Source organism: Pelodiscus sinensis, chromosome 5 (assembly GCF_049634645.1).
Source record: "Pelodiscus sinensis isolate JC-2024 chromosome 5, ASM4963464v1, whole genome shotgun sequence".
NCBI lineage: Eukaryota > Metazoa > Chordata > Testudines > Trionychidae > Pelodiscus > Pelodiscus sinensis.
In genome coordinates, this window is record NC_134715.1 from 84,267,252 (window position 1) to 84,290,108 (window position 22,857).

Below are 22,857 nucleotides of genomic sequence, written 5' to 3' on the forward strand. Positions count from 1 at the left end.
TGTGCTGCCCTGGGCCCCGCAAAACTCTCATCCGCCCCTATACAAAGGTGCAGGGAAGCACCATCTCCTGAGCACCTGAAGGGACATCATTCAAAGAAGAACCTTCAGACATATCAGCACTGTTATAATGATCAACATCCCCCACAATACGCCTTTCAAGGCCCCTGGGTCCTACACTTGCCTATCATAACATATGGTGTATCTCACTGAGTGCACTAAATGCCCAACAACAACTGTGTGTGTGAAACCAGCTAATCACTACACTCTCAAATGAACTCTCTCCAGAAAATTCTAAAAGACGAAAACAATCTATCACTTGAGGATGAACAATTTTCACAAATTGCATTTCCATTCCCCATCTTACAAACTGAAGGCATGAGAAGATCACACCCCATAGCGAGGGATTTTGACCAGAAATTAGCACAGGTATATAAGGGTCTGGGCTAGCAAAGAATGTAGGCATTATGGATGCTGTTATTTCTGCATAGCTCTCTGCCTCTACTTCTGACATTTCTATCCCCAGCCTCAGCCCAGCATTTTTTTTCCTTCTCACCTTCACTTCTGATCAACATGGACTCAAAGCAGCTGCTGACACCCCAGCCTCGAATTTTAGGTTAATAACTTTTTTCCTTATTATTGAACTTATAATTTTAAAAAGTTGCTGTATTGACGGCACTGAAGACTGCAGCTCTATCAATAGAACAGACAGATCGTACCCAGCAAGACAGAGAGCTTCCACCACACTTCCTACCTGTGGATTTCAACCTTGAGCTAGAGGTACCACCATGAGGGGAGAGAGAGTATAGCAGTGTCTTCATGCTCACTTAGTTCAGGTACTATGTAGGGTGCCCACTGGGTTGGTGATCCAATGATGTCTGTCCTTGAGTTTACTAATCTATTAAAGTAGGTTTGAATTGGTTTGATATAACCCTGGGCTTTCTTCTTTCTATACATCTACACATGGAATCAATTATTGAAGTACAAGAAGTTAAACACGTAGTTTCTACAGTAATGGCCACAGTGTAAGAATATGGATAGAAAGGCACACAGACATTCTCAGCCTTCCTCTCACTATCATTCAGTGCAATGAAATACTGTTTCATTAAAACAAGAACAACTTTCATTCCATTTACAATACCTCTTATGGCTTCCCTTTAAAACAAAATACATCTGACAAATACATGTATGTTATTACCTCAGACCATTGTTTGTTTCTTCATCTGAAGACAGGGTGCCATTACACACATTCCCGAAAGAGTGGCTGGGTTTCAATTTGGCTTCCTCACAGTCTGACGGTGCGTCTCTCTTTTTCCTTTTACCAAAAAACTTCTTGAAAGGCTGGAATTTGCCTGCCCTTTTCTTGTCTGCAGATCACAAGACAAACACATACGGTAGTTTCTCAAGGCTGCACTTTGGTGTGCGTGAAAAATCACGGCTAGCGCTTGCAAAGGAAAAATGAGGTCAAAGAGCAATCACCAGCCTAAGCAAACCTTGTGCTTGGAATTTAAATGCATGGCTGCAGCTCACTGTAAAGGCACAATATCGACAGAGCAAAACAAAGAGCATTAAAACACCTGCACTCTGAATTAAAGATTCATGCTGAGGTGTCAGTGCGGTCAAACATTTGAATGGGGGAAAAAGACAATTTGAGAGACAGAATGAAAAACTAGGACAAGGAGATTCATGTTTAGATTTTATGAAGCAATTTGGTTTTATCCTGGTCACTAAAGAAAAGCTCTGCTTTTCATTACCATACCACAGCAGGTGCTAGATGCTCCGGTTGGAATGGAAGAAACTAAAAATAAGTTAGTATACAGTATATTATTTATATCATGCCAGAGGTGAACAAGGCACTTTGCAGACAAAGATAATGGGTTACATTCTTTGAGTTACATTAGTGTACATCCTGAAGGAAGTCAATTGATACACTGGTTTTACTCCTGAGTGTCTGAGAGCAGCATCTGGCCCATCATCCCTGCTCTGAGGTGTTTACAAACTGAAGCTTTGGGGTAGCTGTGCTCACGAAAGCTCATGATACCATCTACATGTTTTGTTAGTCTATAAAGTGCTACCAGGCCTTTGGCTGTTTTACAAACTGAAGTTAGACCCAAAACTTAAAACTAATTTGGCAGATTCGAAGAAGGAAACAGTAAACAAGAAGAGAGGGAATACCACTTTTCACAGAGATAACATAAGACAAATAAAAAAGTTTGCAAAACTAAACTTTCCCCTCAGATCCTATAACCCCCCCCCCCCCAAAAAAAAAACCATTTAAATAAATAAATACAAACATACATACATAAAATCAGGGCATAAATGTTGGCATGGTATAACACAGGAGGAAATTCAAAAATTTCAAAACTATTACCATTTCATTTCATTTACCCCAACTTAATTTTGCATTTGGCTACTTTAGAGTCCACTCTCATTTTTGGAACTGCAGCTCTTCTAATATTTCAGTGTGAGGAACATTACTTTCACCACTGTTTCATCTGTGACAAACATTTACATAAGCCATCTAAAATTCTTATGCACTCTGTGTACTCTCACTCTCACCATGTAGCACAATGAATCCTTACCAGGGAGGTGCTCTTAGCAAAAAGAATGAATTTTGTTGCAAGATACATGTTTTGCACATTTAAGGACAGCTGATCAATAAACTTGGAAACTATTATTCTGTAGCAGTCTTATTTTTAAAGGGCCAGATTCTCCACACCTCCAAAGCATTGCTCCAGCTAAAGACTACCCCAAAGTTGAGTAGGGCCAATGGGTAAGGAGCCAGCACAGCTAGCTCCTATGCCACACCCTTCTATTGCCTCTACAAGAACAGAGGAAGGGGCAGGGACACGGAGTGGTATGGTCAGAGTACACTGCTATCCAGCTATGCCTATCAGGCAGATGGTTTCTGGGGGCTGGGATGGAGTAGAAGAGCTCAGGAGCAGACAGAAAAACAAATTAGAAACTGTAACTCCCTTCTCTCATACGAGTATGGCAAGCAGATAATGCATACAGTAGAGCAGTGTTTTAACTTTTTAGACCGAGGAACACCAAACAATAAGTTTTGTTGAGGAAAAAAAGGAGGCTTGCCCTTTTAAGGGCAGCCATTCCCAAGGGAAAAGTTGTTGACCAAAAGAAAAAGCCCCCTGGGAAAAGTTGTTGAGAAAACAAACAAACAAACAAACAAACAAACAAACAAAGGACAGAGGAAAAAAACCAAACTGTTTGTCCTTTTATCAGGAGAGCAGGCATTGCCCTTTTAAGAGTGGTCATTTTGAACTCTGTTTTCCACAGCCCACCTCCAACTGCCTCGCAGCACATTGATGTGCCGTGGAACACACTTTAAGAAACGCTGCAGTAGAGACTTTGGTTTACAACATGGAAGCCAAACACATATATTACAAATAATGCTCAGCTCCAATCAGCATTTTATCCGTTTATAATGGCCGGTATCATTCTTCTCATTTTACAGAGCGGGCAATACAGACCCAGAGGGTTTAATGTGACTTGCCCCAGCTCAGGTTACAAAGTGCATCAGTGGTAGCAGCTCCAGGAACAGATCCCTGGGTGCTTAATTTCCAGAGCCAAATTCAACCCAGCATGACCACAGTAGGGCTGGGATAGGGGGGACTTTAAATCAGCATAACCGTATGAGTGCTATGACCCTGCAGGAGAAAGGAAAGGGGAGGGACAGAGTAGCTCAGCCATCTATGTACCCTGCTTGCCTTCAGATTAACTCAGTCTTACAAAATCTCCTCCTTCCAACCTGCAGTCTTGAGGTTCCAAGAATTTTGGGGGAGAAGGGAGAAACTCTTATGCCATTCACCCTCCAGCCAGCTCTGATACTCTACCAACTCACAATCCTTTGCAAGAATGTCCTGGCATGAAACTCCAGGAAAAATTTCTCTCTCAAGTTAAAAAAAATTGAGAGCCATTTTCTTGCTATAGTTGGCCCAAATCTATAAGCATTTGAGAGTTTTCCTCATGTGGTAAAAACACTGAATTGACTGCACCTCTAACTCCCCCATGTTCCTGAAGGGCATCCACTTAGGTCTCAGACCTTCACACACCACTTTTTTCAGGGCAGAATCCCACAATTCCTTCCTTCAATGCAGGATCTTTCCTGTAGAATCCTGCAAATCATTGTTTACCTCACGTCTAACTTCATTTCAGCACTGCATTCCCTCAGGGGCATGGCAGAGCTCTCCAGTGACCCCTCAGATTTCATAAAGTGAAGTACTACTCATTCAAAACAAAAGTATTTAAGATCTGTTTTCTCTAAAAACCAACAAACAGCTTATATTCGTGACTAGCTTATGAAGTGGCCAGCAATGTTCCAGTTGGGGTCCCTGGTAAAATACTTCGGGTCCTTCCACAGCGTACGGTTCTGTTGGTCACAGTCTCATGCTCATTAGCACTTAGATGGCATTTTCCCCTCCCAGTACACAATATTTGTACCAATTCGAGTCCTTCATGTTCTTAGGCCTCTTAAACTAAGCAGTCTATAATGCTTCCTCCCTGGGGGCAGGGGTAGAAGGGTGAAACATCCAACTACTTGTTACATGGATTATTTCAGAATTCAAGATTTGTCACAATTACCTACCGCATCTTTAGTTCTTGTAGGAAGCATTTCTTTCCTTACATATTCAGCCAGGAAATGCAAACACTAGCAAGCACATAAAGAGACACAAAACTTGTATAATATCACAGGCTCTATTAATGAAAATAGCTTTGTTCTGAGCTCTACCAGACTACCAAAGTGTACTCTCTACCAGACAAGAGTTGTGGAAAGAACTGTTTAGCCACAGATTGCATACACTTACTACTGTAACAGACACAGATCTCGCTTTTCTTTCTCAATAAGGATTTCAGTGTGTACCATTCCAAAAGCACAGCTAGCTCACACATCTTATAGAACAGACCAGTACAGTCACCATGACTTTATGAAAGAGCCCTTGTATTTTTCAGCCAACTTGCTGCTGTAGGCTGGTAACAGAACATCAAGTCTAAATCCAGATTGGACATAAATTCAAGCCACAGATTTTTCATGAAATTAACAGCTGTGAAAACAATACTTACAATTAAAATGTCTTTGTATATTTGTAGTCTAGGATTTTCAAACTTTCGCATGTTAATTACAGTTTTAGATATTGCTTCCACATATCAACCTGTACTTTGAAGATCATCATACAGCATTTGGCAAATCACAAACAACTGTTATTAACATGCACCATATTTTTATTCCAAATGCCACATAATGTATGAAGTTATACATAAGCTGTCTTCAAATACATAGGAAATAACATGTTCAAATTCCTGAAGATACCGCCTGACCACTTGCTTTAAATGAATGGATATTGGGGCTTTAGTGTGACAATCCCAGTAGAGAGAAAATATTTGCTCCGTTTTGGAACTACAACACTAGCTGGGCTCAATCCTCCATCCCTTGAGTATATTTAATGCCCAATGAAGTTAATGAAATGAAAGTTTTTGAGAGGACTATTATAGGATCAGGTCCAGGAGGAAAATGATGACAAATACCTGCAACCAAAATTTCCAGTGTAGAATAGTTTGATACAAATCCATAAACTGAAATCAGTAATATACAAGCACACATTCAGACATATTTAACTAACTTACTATTGGTGCCCTGATAAAGAACACATATCAATATATATTATTATAGCAACACAGCCCTACTGGGGGGAGGGAGAAGCAGGACGACCACTTGGCCCGGGCCTCAGGGTACAGAGGCCTTAAATTTTGACATTTTTCTACCAAATCATTTCTATTTATTATAATCCTTGCAGTTATAACAGAGACAAAAATAAGCTATATATACACCTGCAAAAAAATTATTTAAAACTTTGCAGGACCTCAGGCCTTTGCCAATTTTTGGTCACATCTGAATTTTCATCTGCATGACTGGAGACTGGAGTAGCTTCTGTGATTAGGGATTCTATGTTATGAAACGCTGTTTACAGTCTTTACATAGTTTAGAGGTTTTGAAAGTCGTATTGAAATCTGTTACTATAAAGTGATTTTGATTGGTCTGAGGGTGAGTTTAATCTTTAATTTAGATGTTTATCTCTGCAAAGGAGATTTTTGTATTCCTGTGTTTTCTTATGCGTCTTCATATACAATAACGATATCAGGCTCAGCTCTAAACTACCTCTTCATCCAGTTTTAGATTCACCTTTAAAGGCTTTTTGTGATAAACTTTTAATTCTAGTTGCTTAATAAACTTTATATCTAATCTGGCAATCACCCCATGTTCATATCATAATAACGCATCAGTTATTACAGGAATTTAACAAGAGGAACATGTTAGCAGATAAAATTCCAGGACTTTGAAATAATGCTATCAGGGCCATAATAAATAACTCCCCCAAACTGTTATTACATAATATTCATTGCAAAGTATATATATAGAATTAAAATTTTGTATAACAATAGCTTTTCGCAAATTAATGTATTATGTGTTACTGTGTTTTAAAAGAACCTCTTTATAAACATTAAGTGACAATTTGAAAGTGGTATAAGTAAGAGATGGCGATAGCAGTAGAGTGAAGCAGCAGTTAAGAGTTTAAAGCCAATAACACCATTTCTCACAGAAAAGATGCCTCAGCTACTGACAGTGACACTTCCAGTTCTGATGATGAAAACTTTGTACCCACAAATGACAATTCAATGCCATTGCCGCAAATGAGGAGGTCATTAATCAAGAGACAGAAATGCCAACAGTAGCAACAGATGCAGAGTCTACGCTCTATTTAAAGATTGTGCAGGCTGATAACGAGAACCTCGGAGATGCTGCTCAGCAAGAGCAAGAACTTATGACTAGCACAGGACACAGTGTAACAACAGTGGCATCAGACCCTGATACTGGACTTCTTGATAAGAACATTGTTGCTCAAATGCAATTGTCTCTCAAAGTTAGTTGTTTTCAGATTCCAAATAATATACTGAAAGATGCAGAAAATCATGTTTTTCCCCACTCGTCTGCTGACAAAAACTCTTCCAAATGGAGAGATCTATACAAGAGACTGGCTCTGCTGGAGCATGGAAAAGCAGGCTCTGTACTGTGTACCCTGTTTCATTTTAACAGTAATACTTCAAATGCATCCGTACTGTCTGATCCATCTAATTGGAGTATCAGCAGAGGTTGGAGGAAGTTGAAAGACCAAATACCTTCACATGAACTTCAGTATCATATAAAGATAACTATGTTACATGGAAACCATCTAGTAGAGCAGCACTAACTGACAGGACTCAGGAGTTTATTTTACTCCTGAGTGAAATGAACACAGAAAATAACTGGAAAAAACTTCTTGAGCACATCTTGAATGTCATTCTTTTTCTTTCTGAACAGGGATTGGCTGTCTTTGGTTCCAGTCAACATATTGGTGATCCTACATATAGAAACTTTCTGGTATACTTGAGCTTCTCAGCAAGTATGACCCATTTTTATCAGGCCATGTTAATCATGTTCTTGAATCACAAGAGAGCAGAAAACAGATACAAATCCATTATCTGTTACCAGAATAGAAAATGAGTTTCTTAAGCTGGGTGGGACATTCGTGCAAACAACAATTTTGGAAGAGATACGACATGTAAAGTACTTTTCAATTATTACTGATGCAACTTCAGACTGTTCTCATAAAGAACAGATGATCTTGGTTGTTTGATATGTTAAAATTGCAGGAAGTTCAAAGGTTTCAATTGAAGAACAATTCATTTTGTTTGATAATTTCACCAAAAAAACCTGGTAAAGACATCGCCACTGGTGTATAAGAAATTCTGGAAGGCTTCAAATTACATATTCAAGTCTGCATTGGCCAAGCCTATGACAATGGATCCAATATGGCTGGGAAGTACAATGAAGTACAAACAATCCTTCTTGAGCAAAATACAAACTGTATTTTCTCCAGTTGTGGCAACCACGCATTAAATCTTGTCAGCATTGATTGCACTGAATCATGCAAGGAAGCAATCACATACTTTGGAACAACACAGCAATTGTACTACCTCTTCAGTAGCAGTCCTCAAAAGTGGGAAATTCTGAAGCAGCATCTGCCTGTTTCCCTTCATGGCATGTCAATAATGAGATGGTCAGCACAAATTAATAGCGTTAAAATATTTGCACAGCATTTGGACTCTATGAGAAAGGCTGTAAGGGTATGTCTACACTACAGCACTAATTTGAACTAAGCGAATTCGAATTAGCGCATCTAGACTTAAAAACTAGTTTTAATTAGCGTTTTGCTAATTCAAACTAGCATGTCCACACTGAGTGGACCCTGAACTGAGGTTAAGGCTGGCCGGAAGCAGTGCCGGCAGGGCATCAGGTTAGGACTTAGAGTGTGGAGCTGCTGTCTCAGGCTAGCCGAGGGCTGTGCTTAAAGGGACCCGACCCCCACCCCGGACAGACAGTTCACAGGGGTTCCCCGCTTGCAAAGCAGTCCTGGCTTGGAGTGCCCCAAGTGCCCACACTCGGCACATCACAGCACTTGGCCATCAGCCTGGCTGCACTTGCCGCAGGCTGCCATCCGGAGGGGGGGGTCAATCAAGGGGCTTCAGGAGAGTTTCCACCCCGAGGAGCCCGCAGAGCCAGCCCAGTCCTCCCCATCGGGGGCTCGTGCCCCATTCCTCCCTCACCTCCTTCCACTTACCCTTCCCTAGCCCCCCCTTCCTGATGTACAAAATAAAGGACACGTGTGTTCAAAAATAGAAACTCTCTTTATTGAACAAAACTCGGGGAGACTGGGAAAAGAAGGTGGAAGAGGGGAAGAGAGAGGCTGGGAGAGGGGAGGGCAACTAAAATGATCAGGGGTTTGGAACAGATCCCATATGAAGAGAGGCTAAAGAGACTGGGACTTCTCAGCTTAGAAAAGACGAGACTGAGGGGGGATATGATAGAGGTCTATAAAAGCATGAGTAGTGTGGAGAGGGTGCATAAAGAAAAGTTCCCATAATAGAAGGACTTCTTCATTAGTTCCCATAATAGAAGGACTAAAGGACATCAAATGAAATGAATGGGTAGCAGGCTTCAAATTAACAACAGAAAGTTCTTCTTCACAAAGCACATAGTCAACCTGTGGAACTCCTTGCTGCAGGAGGCTGTGAAGGCTACAACTACAACAGAGTTTAAAGAGAAGTGAGATAAAGTCATGGAGGTTGGGTCCATGGAGTGGTATTAGCCAGGGGGTAGTAATGGTGTCCCTGGCCTCTGTTTGTGGAAGGCTGGAGATGGATGGCATGAGACAAATGGCTTGGTCATTGTCTTCGGTCCATTCCCTCCAGGGTACCTAATGTTGGCCGCTGTCGGCAGACAGGCTACTGGGCTAGATGGACCTTTGGTCTGACCCAGTACGGCCATTCTAAGCTCAGGGCTCAGGGTCGGGGGTCTCAGTGGACCACCTTGATTTTCATGCACACCTGCTGGCAGCTATCCTGCCCTAGACGGCCACTTTCCTGTGCCTAGTGAGGAGGTCATGGATGAGGTCCACGATGTCCGCACTAGACCAGGCGGGTGCCCGCCTCTTGCAGACCTGGGCAGGCTCCCGGGAGCCGCCAGCCTGGTCCCGGGAAGAGGCAGAGGGCTGGGTGGCATCGGGTGGCTGGCTCATGGCGTGCCAGGTGCAGGGTCTGTTGGCTGGGTGCTGGCAGGCTTGCACCTGGCACGGGCACCGTAGCCAGCCCGTGCCTCTTTAAGGGGTCCGGGGCCAGGAGGGGGGGCAGAAGAGTTTCCCTGGTGGTGCCCAGAGTGGCCACCAGGAAAAGCTGGGGAGGGCTAGCCTCCCACTAGTTCGAATTAAGTGGCTACACAGCCCTTAATTCGAACTAGTTCATTCGAACTAGCGGTTTGCATGTGTAGCACCTATCAAAGTTAATTCGAACTAACGTCTGTTAGTTCGAATTAACTTTGTAGTGTAGACATACCCTAAGTGAGTTTGAATCTTTTACGGTCACAGCACAGGCTCACATGGAGCTTAAGTCAATTCAGAAGTATACATCCAAATTTGAATGCATTTTAATGTCCATGTGGATGAACCTGCTAAAAAAGATCCATGAAACTAATCTTGTAATTGAAGCACACAATGCTACATTAGATGTTGAGAGGGATAACATTGAATGACTTCTTAAAGATATTCAAAAGATTCATGATCAATGGGACACAATCGTTTCTGAATCCAAATCAGTAGGCACAGGGTATTGACATTTCATCTGAATTTTCCACCAATCACAGCCTAACTTCTCAATCTGATGCAGAAAGGCACTATTGGTTTTTGTTATTATTGACTCCATCAAATCTGGTCTTACACATCGATTTGAGTCTCTGCGACAAATTTGTACCCTTTTTTGATTCCTTTGGGAATTCAGAGAACTAAGTGATGAATATCTATATTCATCAGCTGAACAGTTTCAACAAATGTACAACAACAAAATTTCAAGAGATCTCTCTGATGAGATCATCTTCCTGAAACATATATTTCATCAACTTTAAATTGGACTGCAAACCAAAAGAACCGCTTCAAGATATATTTGATCTTGGCCTGTTGACTGTATTTCCTAATATCACAATTTCATTATGTATTTTTGTCAGTCTCTCTGCATCAGTGGCTTCAAGTGAATGCACATACAAGTAAAGAACTATTATTGTTCTACAATGGAACAAGAGCGTTTGAGTGGGCTTACAATGCTTAACATTAACAGCGACGTTGCATGTAAATTAGATTTTTCTTCAATTATAAATGAGTTTGCACACAACAAAGCTAAAAAAGCATTCCTAAAATGAAGAATTTTGCTTGCAGTGGAAACTCACAATTAAAATTACATTTTTAATATACATGCTATTGGTATAATGACTTAATTGTTAATAAATAAATGTCTCAAGCGTTCATTTTCATATATTCTTTTGGTTTTAGTATGACCCTGTGGATAAGAAGTTAGATACATCGGGGGCTGAGGCTGGGCAGAGGCCTCTAAACTCAAAGTGGTCCAGGCCTCTGTCATTCTCTGAGAGGGCCTGTAGCAACATTTCATGCTCTCTGTTCTTTGCAGTTGATGCATCATATCCTCATGTGGAAGAACGGCAGCTGTGATGTGCAGATATAAAATGAGGGACAAGTTTCTCTTCAGAGCCAACAAATGTCAATACTTTAAATCAAGCTGGGTAACTATTAAACTGATTTGCAATCTGGGGCAGCCCTTCATCCCCAGAGCTCAGCAAGCTGTGTTTGAAACATCCCCAGTTCCTTCCAGCATTGACATAAGAAGTAGTCAAACCCTTGTATTCCATAAGGCAATGTGGTTCACTACCCCTTAGGCAAGGCCTTTGTACTAGGCTTTTGATTGTTTCATAAATGATGTTTTATAAAACAAGACATCTGGGCTACGTCTACACTGCTGGCTTCTTGCGCAAGAGTTCTTGAGCAAAAGGTCTTGTGCAAGAGTGCGTCCACACTGCTATATGCTTTTGCGCAAGAGCGCCCATGGCAGTGTGGACGCTCTCTTGTGCAAGAAAGCTCTGATGGCCATTTTAGCCATAGGGGTTTCTTGTGCAAGAAACCCCTGTTACCCATCCACACTGCCTTATTGTGCAAGAGGGCTTATTCCTCGTGGGGAGAGCCCTCTGTTTTGACACTTTATTGTAAAATTTACTTGCACAAGAACGCACGTGCATTGTAGACGCTCCACAAGTTTTTGCCAAGAACACTTGTTCTTGCGTAAAAAGCCTGCAGTGTAGACGTAGCCCTGATGATTCCTTGTACAAGGGATAGCAAGTGGGACAAATTTCCATTTCTACGCTATGATGACACTAAGGGGAGTCAAAAAGTTGGAAATGTGGTGGACACAGATCTTCCAAAGCCATAATGTGTCTGGTGCTCCAAGCTGAAAGCTGACTTATTCCTTGTCATATGAAACACTATGGAGAGTGTACCACAGAACAGGAAGAAGGTGAGGCTCTTAGATGCTACAAGTACGTTTCAAAGACAATAGCTGAAATAGCCTGAAAACAACATTAGTCATATATGTGCAATTTCCTAGTGTTTTATTAACTACTAGAGATGCAAATCCAGATCCAACTCCAAGACAGCAAATGAAATGAGCAATCGAACATTCTCCTTACTTGTATTACACACCCTATATTTTCCTCTAGGAATTCACTATGGATAGTTAATAAATTGAGGAATATTGAATTTCAGGGTCTAAATCATGGAAAACTATGAGGTGTGAAGGAAATAGCTAATGAGAAATAAATGCAGAAGTAAAACACCACATCATATACAGAAAATGTTCTCTTTCTAGCTAATGCCAATGGAGTAGCAAGAACAGATTAAAAACAATCATTAACCTGTGATATAATTCCTCAATTGCACCCCCATCAACAGCTGCAACAACTGCAGCACAGAGATCTAGTTAAATTGGAGCATGATACAACCTTTCATATGCTATAATCTAGCACATGATCATCCTCCTCTTTATTAGAAAGAATGGCCCCACAGACAACCTATCACACTCTCTTATTTTAATTCACTACATCTCAAATTTGTAATCTCTACCAGTGGCACCTCCCTGTTAATGCTGAAGGCAGCTGCAACGTGCTATATTTTATGCAAATTGAATCTGGCCCTTGGACTCCTGGCAAAAGTCCAAAACACCCTTTGAGCCAAATGACAAATCCCTACCCAGGATAAACCCACAGTAAGAGTTGCAATTAAGTGCTCAGATGTCAATGGAATCCGTTGCAATATATATATATTTTATAGTGTCCTTCCAACAAATAGAATAAAGCACTCCACTCAATTATGGGTCAAATAAATATATAATGATTAAGATATGACACAAAGTGTAAAAAAGACACAGTTGTTTGGATAGAGAGTGTCCCCAAGCAATAAACAACAGAAACAGACAGACTAGTCCAAAAGACTATGAGACAGGGTGAAGGAGATCCCAACACTGGGGTTATTAAACCAGTCAGACACTTTTGAAACAAAAGAACAAATTTCATGAGACAGACAGACGGTAGTCAGGTCCAGTAATACATTGCTAGAAGACCTTGAATTACCAGGATGATTAGAGTGGCATAAGAACTTTTACAGAGTAACACAAAATAGGATTCAAAATAGGCAGGAAGCAAATGAAGATGACATGCTCAGAGTTGTGTTTAAAGAGAAGGAATACAGGGAAATTATGAAAAAGAATTGCATTAATCTAAAAGGGGAGTGTTGAAAGCATATGTAGAATGAAATCCTAGACCAAGTCAATGGTAAAACTCCCATTGACTTCAACTGGGCCAGGATTTCAACCCTGCTTATCAATTAAGCAGGTGCTAGTTTGTGAAGATTTTACAAAACTCATCAACATGCCTATTCACTGTAGAAGCTTGCCCATTAAAACCTGCATTCATACCACAGGAGCACAGCCTCTCAGAAGCAGGATTATATTACAGTTTAAATAGCGTACTGTGTTCATTTACCTTTTATACATTACTACACAGATTTAGCTAGACGGGGCATAAAGTGACTTCTGACATAGTCTTACATCCAAGGATAATCTTTGTGCCTTTTCAGTGAATTTAATGCTAATCAAATATACTGGATAGGCAATCCCCAAAACTTTAGTTCTATTGATAAAATAGAACATAGGCAGCAGCAATGCAAGCAGCTTTACTTTGTCCACAAACATTTATTATTATTTGTATCTCAGCAATGACTACAGACTCGAAGAGTGAAGTCCATTTGCCAGGAACGGCACAAAAACATAGTAAGAGACAGGCTCTGCTCCAAAGAGCTTAGTCTAAATGGAACAGAGAGACAGCAGGTAGGAGGGGAAAGAGTGGTACATACCAGGAGGTAAAGTGACTTTCCCAAGATCACCCAAGTGATCAGTTGCAGAACTGGGAACAGGTTATAGGTCTTCTGCCTTTTAGTATAAGGCTCTATTTATTAGGCCTTCAGTGACAGACCTTGATGTGGAGGCAGCAGCCCTAAGTAGACTATGTTTATTGATAATGTGGGTGGGTGATTATGTACACAGGGCTGGTGTGGCTTTCATAAAATGCACTCAGTAGTTACACATTGGTAAGTAAGAAAGAGAGCTATAGTATCAGATTACAAATGGTGGTGGGGTGTTTTTCTCTTAATGGTTAGGAACATGTCTGTGAATGGGTGACCTGCATTAGTGTTTTCTGTATATTTGGTATGAATTTTTATGTAGAAGTTACTGAACTGAAATCTGCTTATACATTACCCTGCTGTACCACATGCAGTGTCAGAATCAAGGTAGCAATTTGATATTTCAGGATGTGTATGCAGAAATGGGCTTCAGGTGGTGGTGGAAGTAAGCAAGATTTAAAATTAAACCGATTAGTGGAGGATATGGGATGCTGACAACATATTTCCTTGCTTTATATTACTTGCATTGGTGACAAAGTCAGCCTCCCTCAACTTTAAGATAATGGATTTTTTATGTGAGAATTTCCAATTTTTTAAAGTATGATCACTGTTGATAGCTGTCTATGTTGCTAACTAGTAACACATATGTATTGCCATCTACATGCACCCTACCCCCTTGCAAAAACTCAATGTTTCCCATGTTCCCCCATTGATTCCTATTGCCCTTCCTTCTCCTACAATCTTTCCCTAGCGGCTCCAGATCTTTCCCTGAGTTTCCTCCATGTACAGCCTGGATTGTCTCCATAATCCACCTTGGCCTCACCACCCCCCCCCCCCCCAATACCCTTCCACTATGGTGATTATTGTTGATCAAAATGTGGATACTTGTCAGCACACAAAAGCTGAATATGGTAAGGGGAGCAGTGCTCTCTGTGGGGAAGGATGGGGGTGAAATGGGGGGCACAGGAGCAGGATGGAGTGGAGGTTTATTCTGTGACTCTCCTGTGGTTTAACACGTTGGAGCTCTTGTACCTCTTTTTATTCATCAATCATCACAGTAGATCCAATTTCTGTCTGGCTACTCTCATGCCCTTCCACTCATTTCCTCCATGTACCGTCTAAAGAAGATCTGGGGAAATGCGGAGAGGAAAACAGTCCAAATACAGAAGGTGTAAAACATGAATGATGGTGAGGAATTATTTAAATTAGTACAAGAAAAACAATGGGATTAAATTTAAAAAGGGAACATTTAGGTTTGATACCATAAATCATTTCCAGAAAGGAAGTTCAGATCTCATTTGTTTGAGAAATTTAAAACAAGATTGGACAAAATGGCAATAAATATAAGGAACAACTCTATACTGACAAGAAGCTAATCTTTATGATGAATCTGAGAAATATTCAAGTGAAAGACGTTCATGTGGGACCCAAGGTGTCAAGAGAAGATAAATCATCCTTGGTTTTCATCTGGGATTGCTGAGGATTGATTATATTGATTTAAGTATTGATATCACAGTCAAGACAAATCTATCGCTTGTAGATTCTAGGCTACTTGCAAAGACACTGCCCTGCATGATTTTTCTTCCTCCCATCTATAAACGAAATCCTGTTTGCCAGCCTCTCTATTATTCACCCCTAAAACTTCCAAAGAGAAGTGGAGTAAGCAACTCATTCAGCAAGTGGTCAGAAAAACACTCCCCTGACTCCCCCACCATTTAGAAAGTGTCCCTGCCTCCCTTATCTATCGTATTGCCAGCTCCATGCTATGTCTTGCCCTGCCACTCCCTTCCACTTCCTGGCCAAGGAAGGGTTCAAGAAATAGCTAAGGATGGAAATATAGGTTGTGTTGGGAGCTCAGACCAGAGATAATGGGGACTTCCAGAAAGGGAAAGGCAGGTTAGGACTGGATCCTTCCAATAGTCCAAAACTGCCCCATGTTACAGCAGCAAGGCATCTTCCATCCTCAACAGCATAACACTAATCCAAACCCATGGAAAACGCCAGTCTTCCAGGGGTTAAACACCTAGGAATGTCTTGAGTACAGTGACAGCAGTTAAAAGTAGTGGAAAGGGATGTCTGCACTGCAAAAAGTAACCCATGTCAGCAAATCTCAAGGTATCTCTAGACTACATGCCTCTGCCGGCAGAGACATGTAAATTAGACTAACATAGTCAATGAAGAGGGGATTTAAATATCCCCCACTTCATTAAAATAAAAATGGCCACTGCGCTGTGCCAGCTCAGCTGATTGTTGGCACAGCGCGGCAGTCAAGACGCAGATCGGTCAACAGGGAACGCCTTTGTTGACCGCTCCTGTACACCTCGTTTCACAAGGCATAAGGGAGCAGTCGACAAAGGCGTTCTGTAAACCGATCCACGTCTTGACTGCCGCGCTGTGCCGATAATCAGCTGAGCTGGCACAGCAAAGCAGCCATTTTTATTTTAATGAAGTGGGGGATATTTAAATCCCCGCTTCATTGACTATGTCAAGTAGTCTAATTTAGATGCCTCTGCCGGCAGCATGTAATCTAGACATACCCTCAGAGCCCAGGCCAGCTGATTCTGGTTCACAGGGTTTATAGCACTGTAAACATGGGGGTTGGGGCTAGAACACATGTTCCAACACCCTCACTGGGTTTCAGATCACAGGCTTCCAGACAAGCCCAGTACCTATTCTATTATTTTTAGCTCTGCATCACAAGTGTAGACACTGAGACACATGCAAGAACATTTGTTTACAGGCTTTATAAAGTACAGTGCTTTTGAGAGATTCTGAATTGTAACTACAGGCACTGTAGAACAGAAGGCTAAAAATAAAAGTTGTTTGTGATTACTCTGTGCTCTTAAAACACTTACTGATGTTTGGATGCTTTGTCGAGGAAGAGATTGCTATTGCTTTCTCTCACTGATCTGGGATTCATCCATCATATTTTTAAAAAGCTATTTTACTGGGTCAAGGTTGATCAGCTTAAGCTTGTATTGAAGCACCCTTTTAAAAATTGCAGTTTTATTTATATGCTCCAAGCATCTTCTGAGCTGCAGAAGGCTTTGCTAAATATTCTCCTCATGGTGAAAACATTTTTCACAGCCTTGCAATGCATGTAGTCATTTGTATTATGGCAGTTCATGGAGGCAGCGAGATTGACACTGCATTGTGCAAGGTGCTGCATAACCACACAGGGCTTGCTGTCCATTTTAACTTCAAGTAGTACATTAATAAACACTTGCTCGAGGGCACAATTTTGTTTTACCTTAGGCTAAATCTTCCGACAAATCTATGCCAAGTATGCAGGCAATATTTACAATTGTTTTAGTGAAGTTGAACTAGTTTGCAATCAACTACCTTGAGTTAAAACAGGAGCACAGACACTTTTAATTCATAGTAAAAGAAAATCCCTACTCTGAAGAATTCACAGTCTAAATAGAGGAGGTAGAATCAGGCCTACCAATGGGAGGGGGGAAAGAGGGCAGTTGGCAGCAGCCAGAGCCTGGACTCTTTAAATCACAATTGGAGTCCCGTGCAGGACGCTACAGGTAGCACTGTCAGCTGTGGAGGACATGGCATGCTCTGAGCAATGTTAAGGGATGGCTGTCTCAAGCTCTAATGCTTCTGTCCAAGCCCACACCTGTTCTGGGAGCAGAAAGTGAACTCCCCCTCCACCTAGCCCAGGGGCCCAGCAGGTTTGTCAATCCACCTTTATAGAATACAGGTTGGAGGTGAAAGAAATGACTTGCCCAAAGTCACAGAATAGTCAGTGGCAGAGCCAAAACTAGAACCCAGAACTTCTGTCTAACGCCTTATCCGCTAGTATATACTGAGTCTTGGTGTAATTATTTTCACCTGTTTAGAGTAGTAAAATGCTAACAAATCAGGAAGTGAGTTGTAGCTCACGAAAGCTTATGCCCCAATACCCTAATAAATTTGTTAGTCTTTAAAGTGCCACCAGACTCCTTGTTGCTTTGCTGAAACAGACTAACATGGCTACCTTTCTGAAACCGGACTCTATAATTTTCTTTCCCTCTATTTTTAATTTTGTCTTTGTAGTTGTATTTTTAGGATAGTGGCTAGGAGACAGTGGTGGATTTCTTTTTCTCTTAAGTGTGGACCTTACCAGTTAACTCTGCCTATTTCACTCCCAGAGTGAATTATTTTGATGTGCTGTACATAGGGATTCACCTGAAAAATACTCCAAATCTTCAGGTGGTACAAAACACAGCTGTCAGTTTACATGATGGAGTCTCTTGCAGACATCATGCTGCACACACCTGTGTTCCATGCTGAGTTTAGCCAATAAAGCACTTTATAACATGTATCCTGTTGCCTTAGAAACAATGTCTTTTCTAGTGTTTTGCAGTTGAATCAGGTGTTTTACTCAAGCTAACATCCCCAGATTTAAGCACAAGGAAGCTATAAGCAGGAGGCTCTCAGCCAAAAGCCTGAATCTCAGTATTCATTTCTCTCCTGCCCTACACTGGGACAGCAGAATCTGTTCTGACTTTCAGGGTGTGCAACTAGGCTGATCTATTTTCTGAGGGATTGGTGGGTTATTGGTGGTTATTTCTGAGGGATTGGTGGGTGACAGAGGAAAACACACTGAATGTAGAAAGACTTTTAATGTAGCATTGGCCCAACTGAACATTTCTGTGCGTTTGTAAGTGATTTGCTCATGTGTTTCAAGTTTTGAAGAAACATTTTAAAAATATAAATGAAGAAACAGACCCTCCCCACACCCCAGCTGTATTACCGTGCTGACTGATCTGTGTGCAATTGTAAATCACAACACATTCATCACACCAGTAGGGTGTGCTGCTGCAATGTAATAGCTCTGCAACAGCACAGGCAATCACTTCCATATGCTCATGGTCTAGTTCTGTCAACTTAATAATACTCTATATTGATATGGTCTTTTTATTTAAGGATCTCAAAGACCTGTACAAACAATTAGTTCTGTGAAGAAGATCTCCATTGCCCTCTTGATATCATGGAAACCAATCCATGAGGATTGAGGGAAAGCAGATAGGGCTGCTAGCTTGTCTCGGAGTCTTATGCATAGCTTTTTCAGTCTGATTTTAAGAATGATTTCACATCCGAGGTGGATGTTTTTTTCCTGATTACATTCTTCACTCAATCTGCTGCTTGGCTCTGTCACATATTAACTGTAATGATAGCAGCTAAGTAAGTGTACGAAGCTATATTAGAAAAAGAAAGGGACTGGGCCCAACTATCAACATGACCTCTCACTCAAACATAAATCTTCTATCTGCAGTTTATTCAGTGGAATTCAATACATTCTGGGGTATATCAGTTTTGTGAAGAATACAACAGAATCCAATTTCTGACTGAATAAGAATGTTAACTTTTGAGATTTTGCTATAGGAATTAGTGTTGAAAATGTTCATGTTGGAGCATAAAGCCAGAAATAGTATTTACAATCTTACAGCCTGATTCTGCACCACTGGTGTCAATAGGGGTACATCTAGACTGCATGCTTCTTTCGAAAGAAGCTTTTTCAGAAGAGATCTTCCAAAAAATGTCTTCTGAAAGAGAGCGTCCACACTGCCAAAGCGCAGCAAAAAAGCCATCTGCTTTTTCGAAAGATAGAATCCACACTGAATGTATGCTATCTTGCATTTAAGCTGTGATTACTATGGACAGAGTGGCCACCAGAGGGCACCTGTGCTTTTTCCTAGAGGCCTCTTCTTCCAAAAATACTCCTTCCCATCCACACACACCTTTTTCTGGAAGAGCTCTTTCGGAAAAGGCATTCTTCCTTGTAGAATGAGGTGTAAACCCCCTACATTCGGAAAACCCCCTACATTCTTTCGATTTTTCTTTTGAAAGAACACAATAGCAGCGTGGCCATAAGTGAAGTTTTTTTTTAAATTGCCATTTTTCAAAAAAACCCTGCAGTCTAGATGCACCCTAGAAGTAGTAGCAGGTCCATGTACTAGGAAAATCACCATTTGACAGATGGATAAACTGAGGCCAAAATAGTCTAAAGCCGTGGTCCCCAACACGGTGCCCGCGGGCGCCATGGTGCTCGCGGGGGCATTTGTCTGCGCCCGCCAAGTGCTCAGGGCTGGCCTGGCCCCGGGCACGTGGCACACGCGCGGTGCCGGAGCCAGCCCCGGGCGCGTGGCGCACGGTGAGTGCCGGCCCCGGGGGTGCCGCGGATTCACCCCCCGCGGCGCATGGGGGGGGGAGAAGAGCGCCAGCACCAGCCCCGGGTGCGCGGCGCTTGGGGACGGGGGGGAGGAAGCGCTAGCGCCGGCCCCGGGCGCGCGGCGCTTGGGGGGGGGGGAGAGCGCCGGCCCCCGGAATGCGGCTATGGGGGGGCCCCGCCCTCCCCGGGCGCCCAGCGGGCGAACGGCCACGCCCCCTGGCGCCCAGCAACCCCAAATGGTTGGGGACCACTGGTCTAAAGTGTCTACTTATTGTAATCCATTTGAGACACTGCAGTCCTGGTTTAAGAGAAACTATGCACCTAACTTCACTGCCACCAAACTCATATGTAGTTGTGAGTGCTTAGCATGTGTTGAAAATCACGCTCTAGAAACAAGATTTTCACTGTGACATGTAGGACTAGATCTTCACAAGAATTCAGCATCTGTGTCTCAAATTGAGAATTCAAAACTGGAGGCATTAAAGTTAATGGACTCTGGAAAATTTTGGCCAAAGTGAATTGCCTGTGTCCTGCTCTACCCATAATCATCTCTCTAATTAAAGCTATCAGGAATTAACAGCCTAAAAGATATAACAGCCCAACCACCGAATTTCTTCCTGATTTGAGCAAGGACAAAGAAAAAATATCATCTTCGTATTAATATAATATACCCAAGTACAAATGTAGCTCCACTAAAATCTGAGACTTATGCTAGCAAAGAAGAGGAGCTGTGGCTAACCATATTTCAAACCCGAATTCCTTTTCATATAGCAAAGAATTTTGGCATTAATATACACAGCATGTGATTTTTATTCCTATACCTTTTTTAAAAACCAAGATTTTGTTGCATGCTGAATGTTACCTTCTTTCTGAACATTTGCAGTACAATATAACAAACAAAATGCGTGCTTGGGAGTTATAAACTTTTGGTATACATTTTCAAAAACAAACTAGTGATTCATGTTTTGGGTGTCCACCTTAAAAGAGGCCCAACATTCAGAGACTGAATGCTCAGATCTGTCTGAAACTCAGGACCCCTTAAGACATCTCAAGGAGTCACCCCAAAAAACACAAATTACTTTTGAAAACTGAGACCTATTACCATGAGTTATATAGGATTGCCGACATCATTTCACCACTCATGGGTAATGAGACCAGCAAAATTATCTCATCAGTTTTGAACATTTTCTGTCCCTATAGCCAGTTTAGAAGATGTACAATCTGGATTTCCATGAGATTGAATAATGCTAATTGTTTTCATTTTTCTCTTGCTTCTTTGTAATACACAAAGAAGCAAACAAACACATTGCTGGGACTCTGACAAAGAAGTCTCAGCGGGGTAGCGATGTTAGTGTTTAACTTTAAAAACAACAAGTAGTCCTGTGGCAATGTGACAATATTTTTGTTAGTCTCTAAGGTGCCACAGGACTACTCTTTGACAAAGAAGAAATGTTCTTTTATGAATGTCACATAAAAGCAACTTTATTTAATAAAATTCTAGCTGGATTTTTGACACAGAGAGCAGCTAGACACAGTATTTCTTCTCTTACTGAAGAACCTAAAAAGGGATCCGTAATTACGTGCTGTGGCATAAAGCAGCTGGAAGCACTAAAACTGGCAATTTGAGAAGCACTTCCATAGCAGAATGTCATTACTTAGAACAAAGCAGTAGATAAAAATATATTCTGATTCATTGTGACTGACAAAGATCAGAAATACTCCAGCTGAAGATTTTGGATGCATTTAGATATTTTTTCATGGGGGCAAGTGCAAATACTTGCCTCCCACTCTCATAACACAGATGCATTGACATGACATTTTTACTAGCAGGTGAAAGGAGGACAGGTGGAGTAAAAAGAGTAAGATTCATTATAAAATGTTTCCCACCTGAAGGTCACCACAGTTGGGTAATATTTTTGCCCCCGTCAGCACTCCTTTTGATTTGATTTACTGTACTTACAATGCATTAAGTCATTCTTACATGACTTGTTCTGTGAAGGAGAAATACCACATGAGAAAGATTCAGCCGCATTACCCTATACAGAGCACAGTACCACACACAATGCCATACACTGACAAGACCAACGTGTTGAGTTCCCAGTGGTATTCTGGTTTTGGTGCTGTGAAAGTTTGCCTGCTGTGAAGAATCAGAGACCATGAAAACTCAAATCCCAAGCAAATTCCCAATTGTATCCTTTCATGCTGCCTAAACAATATGAGGCTGAAAAATTCTGTGGGTCTATAATTGTGTAACCCCCTCAGGCATGTCTTGACATGAGTGCAGGAGACTGGACTAGACCAGTAGTTCTTAATTAGAGGTCACAGGTTTCAGGGGTCCACCCAGCAGGACTGGCATAGCCTTACTGGGGCCCAGGGCAGAAAGCCAACGCCTCGCCGGCCTAAAACCCAGGGTTCCAAATCCTGACACCCAGCCTGATGCCAAAGCCTGAGCAACTTGGTCTTGTGGGGCACCCTGTGGCATGGTGCTCTGGGGAACTGCCCTGCTTGCTACCTCCCTCAGGCCAGCCCTGCTTTTAAATGCAGAAAAACAGTCGCCATAGCACAACCTGGGGTTGCCAGGTGTCTAGTTTTTGAACGGAAATGGGACCCTAGCAGCTCCAGTCAGCCCCTCCAACCAGACTGTTAATAGCTCTGTCAGTGGTGCAGTGGGAGCCTGGTCTAAAGCAGGTTCTCTATCTACCCTGGCTCTGCATCGCTCCCAGAAGTGGCTGCCAGATCTGTGCCCCCAGGCTCTAGGCAGCCAGGGAGCATCCATGCACTGCCCTTGAGTCTGCA

At 41.8% G+C, this 22,857-nt stretch overlaps 1 protein-coding gene across 4 annotated transcripts in view; it reads right to left on the minus strand.

Moving 5' to 3' along the window:
• Positions 1 to 22,857, minus strand: part of CRACD (capping protein inhibiting regulator of actin dynamics) — a 191,949-nt gene that overhangs the window by 46,930 nt on the left and 122,162 nt on the right. For 3 of the 4 annotated variants that reach the window (XM_014568709.3, XM_075930382.1, XM_014568711.3), the window contains one exon: positions 1,196 to 1,364. The exons of the other annotated variant lie outside the window; for it this stretch is intronic. In XM_014568709.3, the coding sequence (XP_014424195.2) occupies positions 1,196 to 1,364 (169 nt within the window). The remainder of the gene's footprint in view (positions 1 to 1,195; positions 1,365 to 22,857) is intronic. 4 annotated transcript variants of the gene reach the window in all.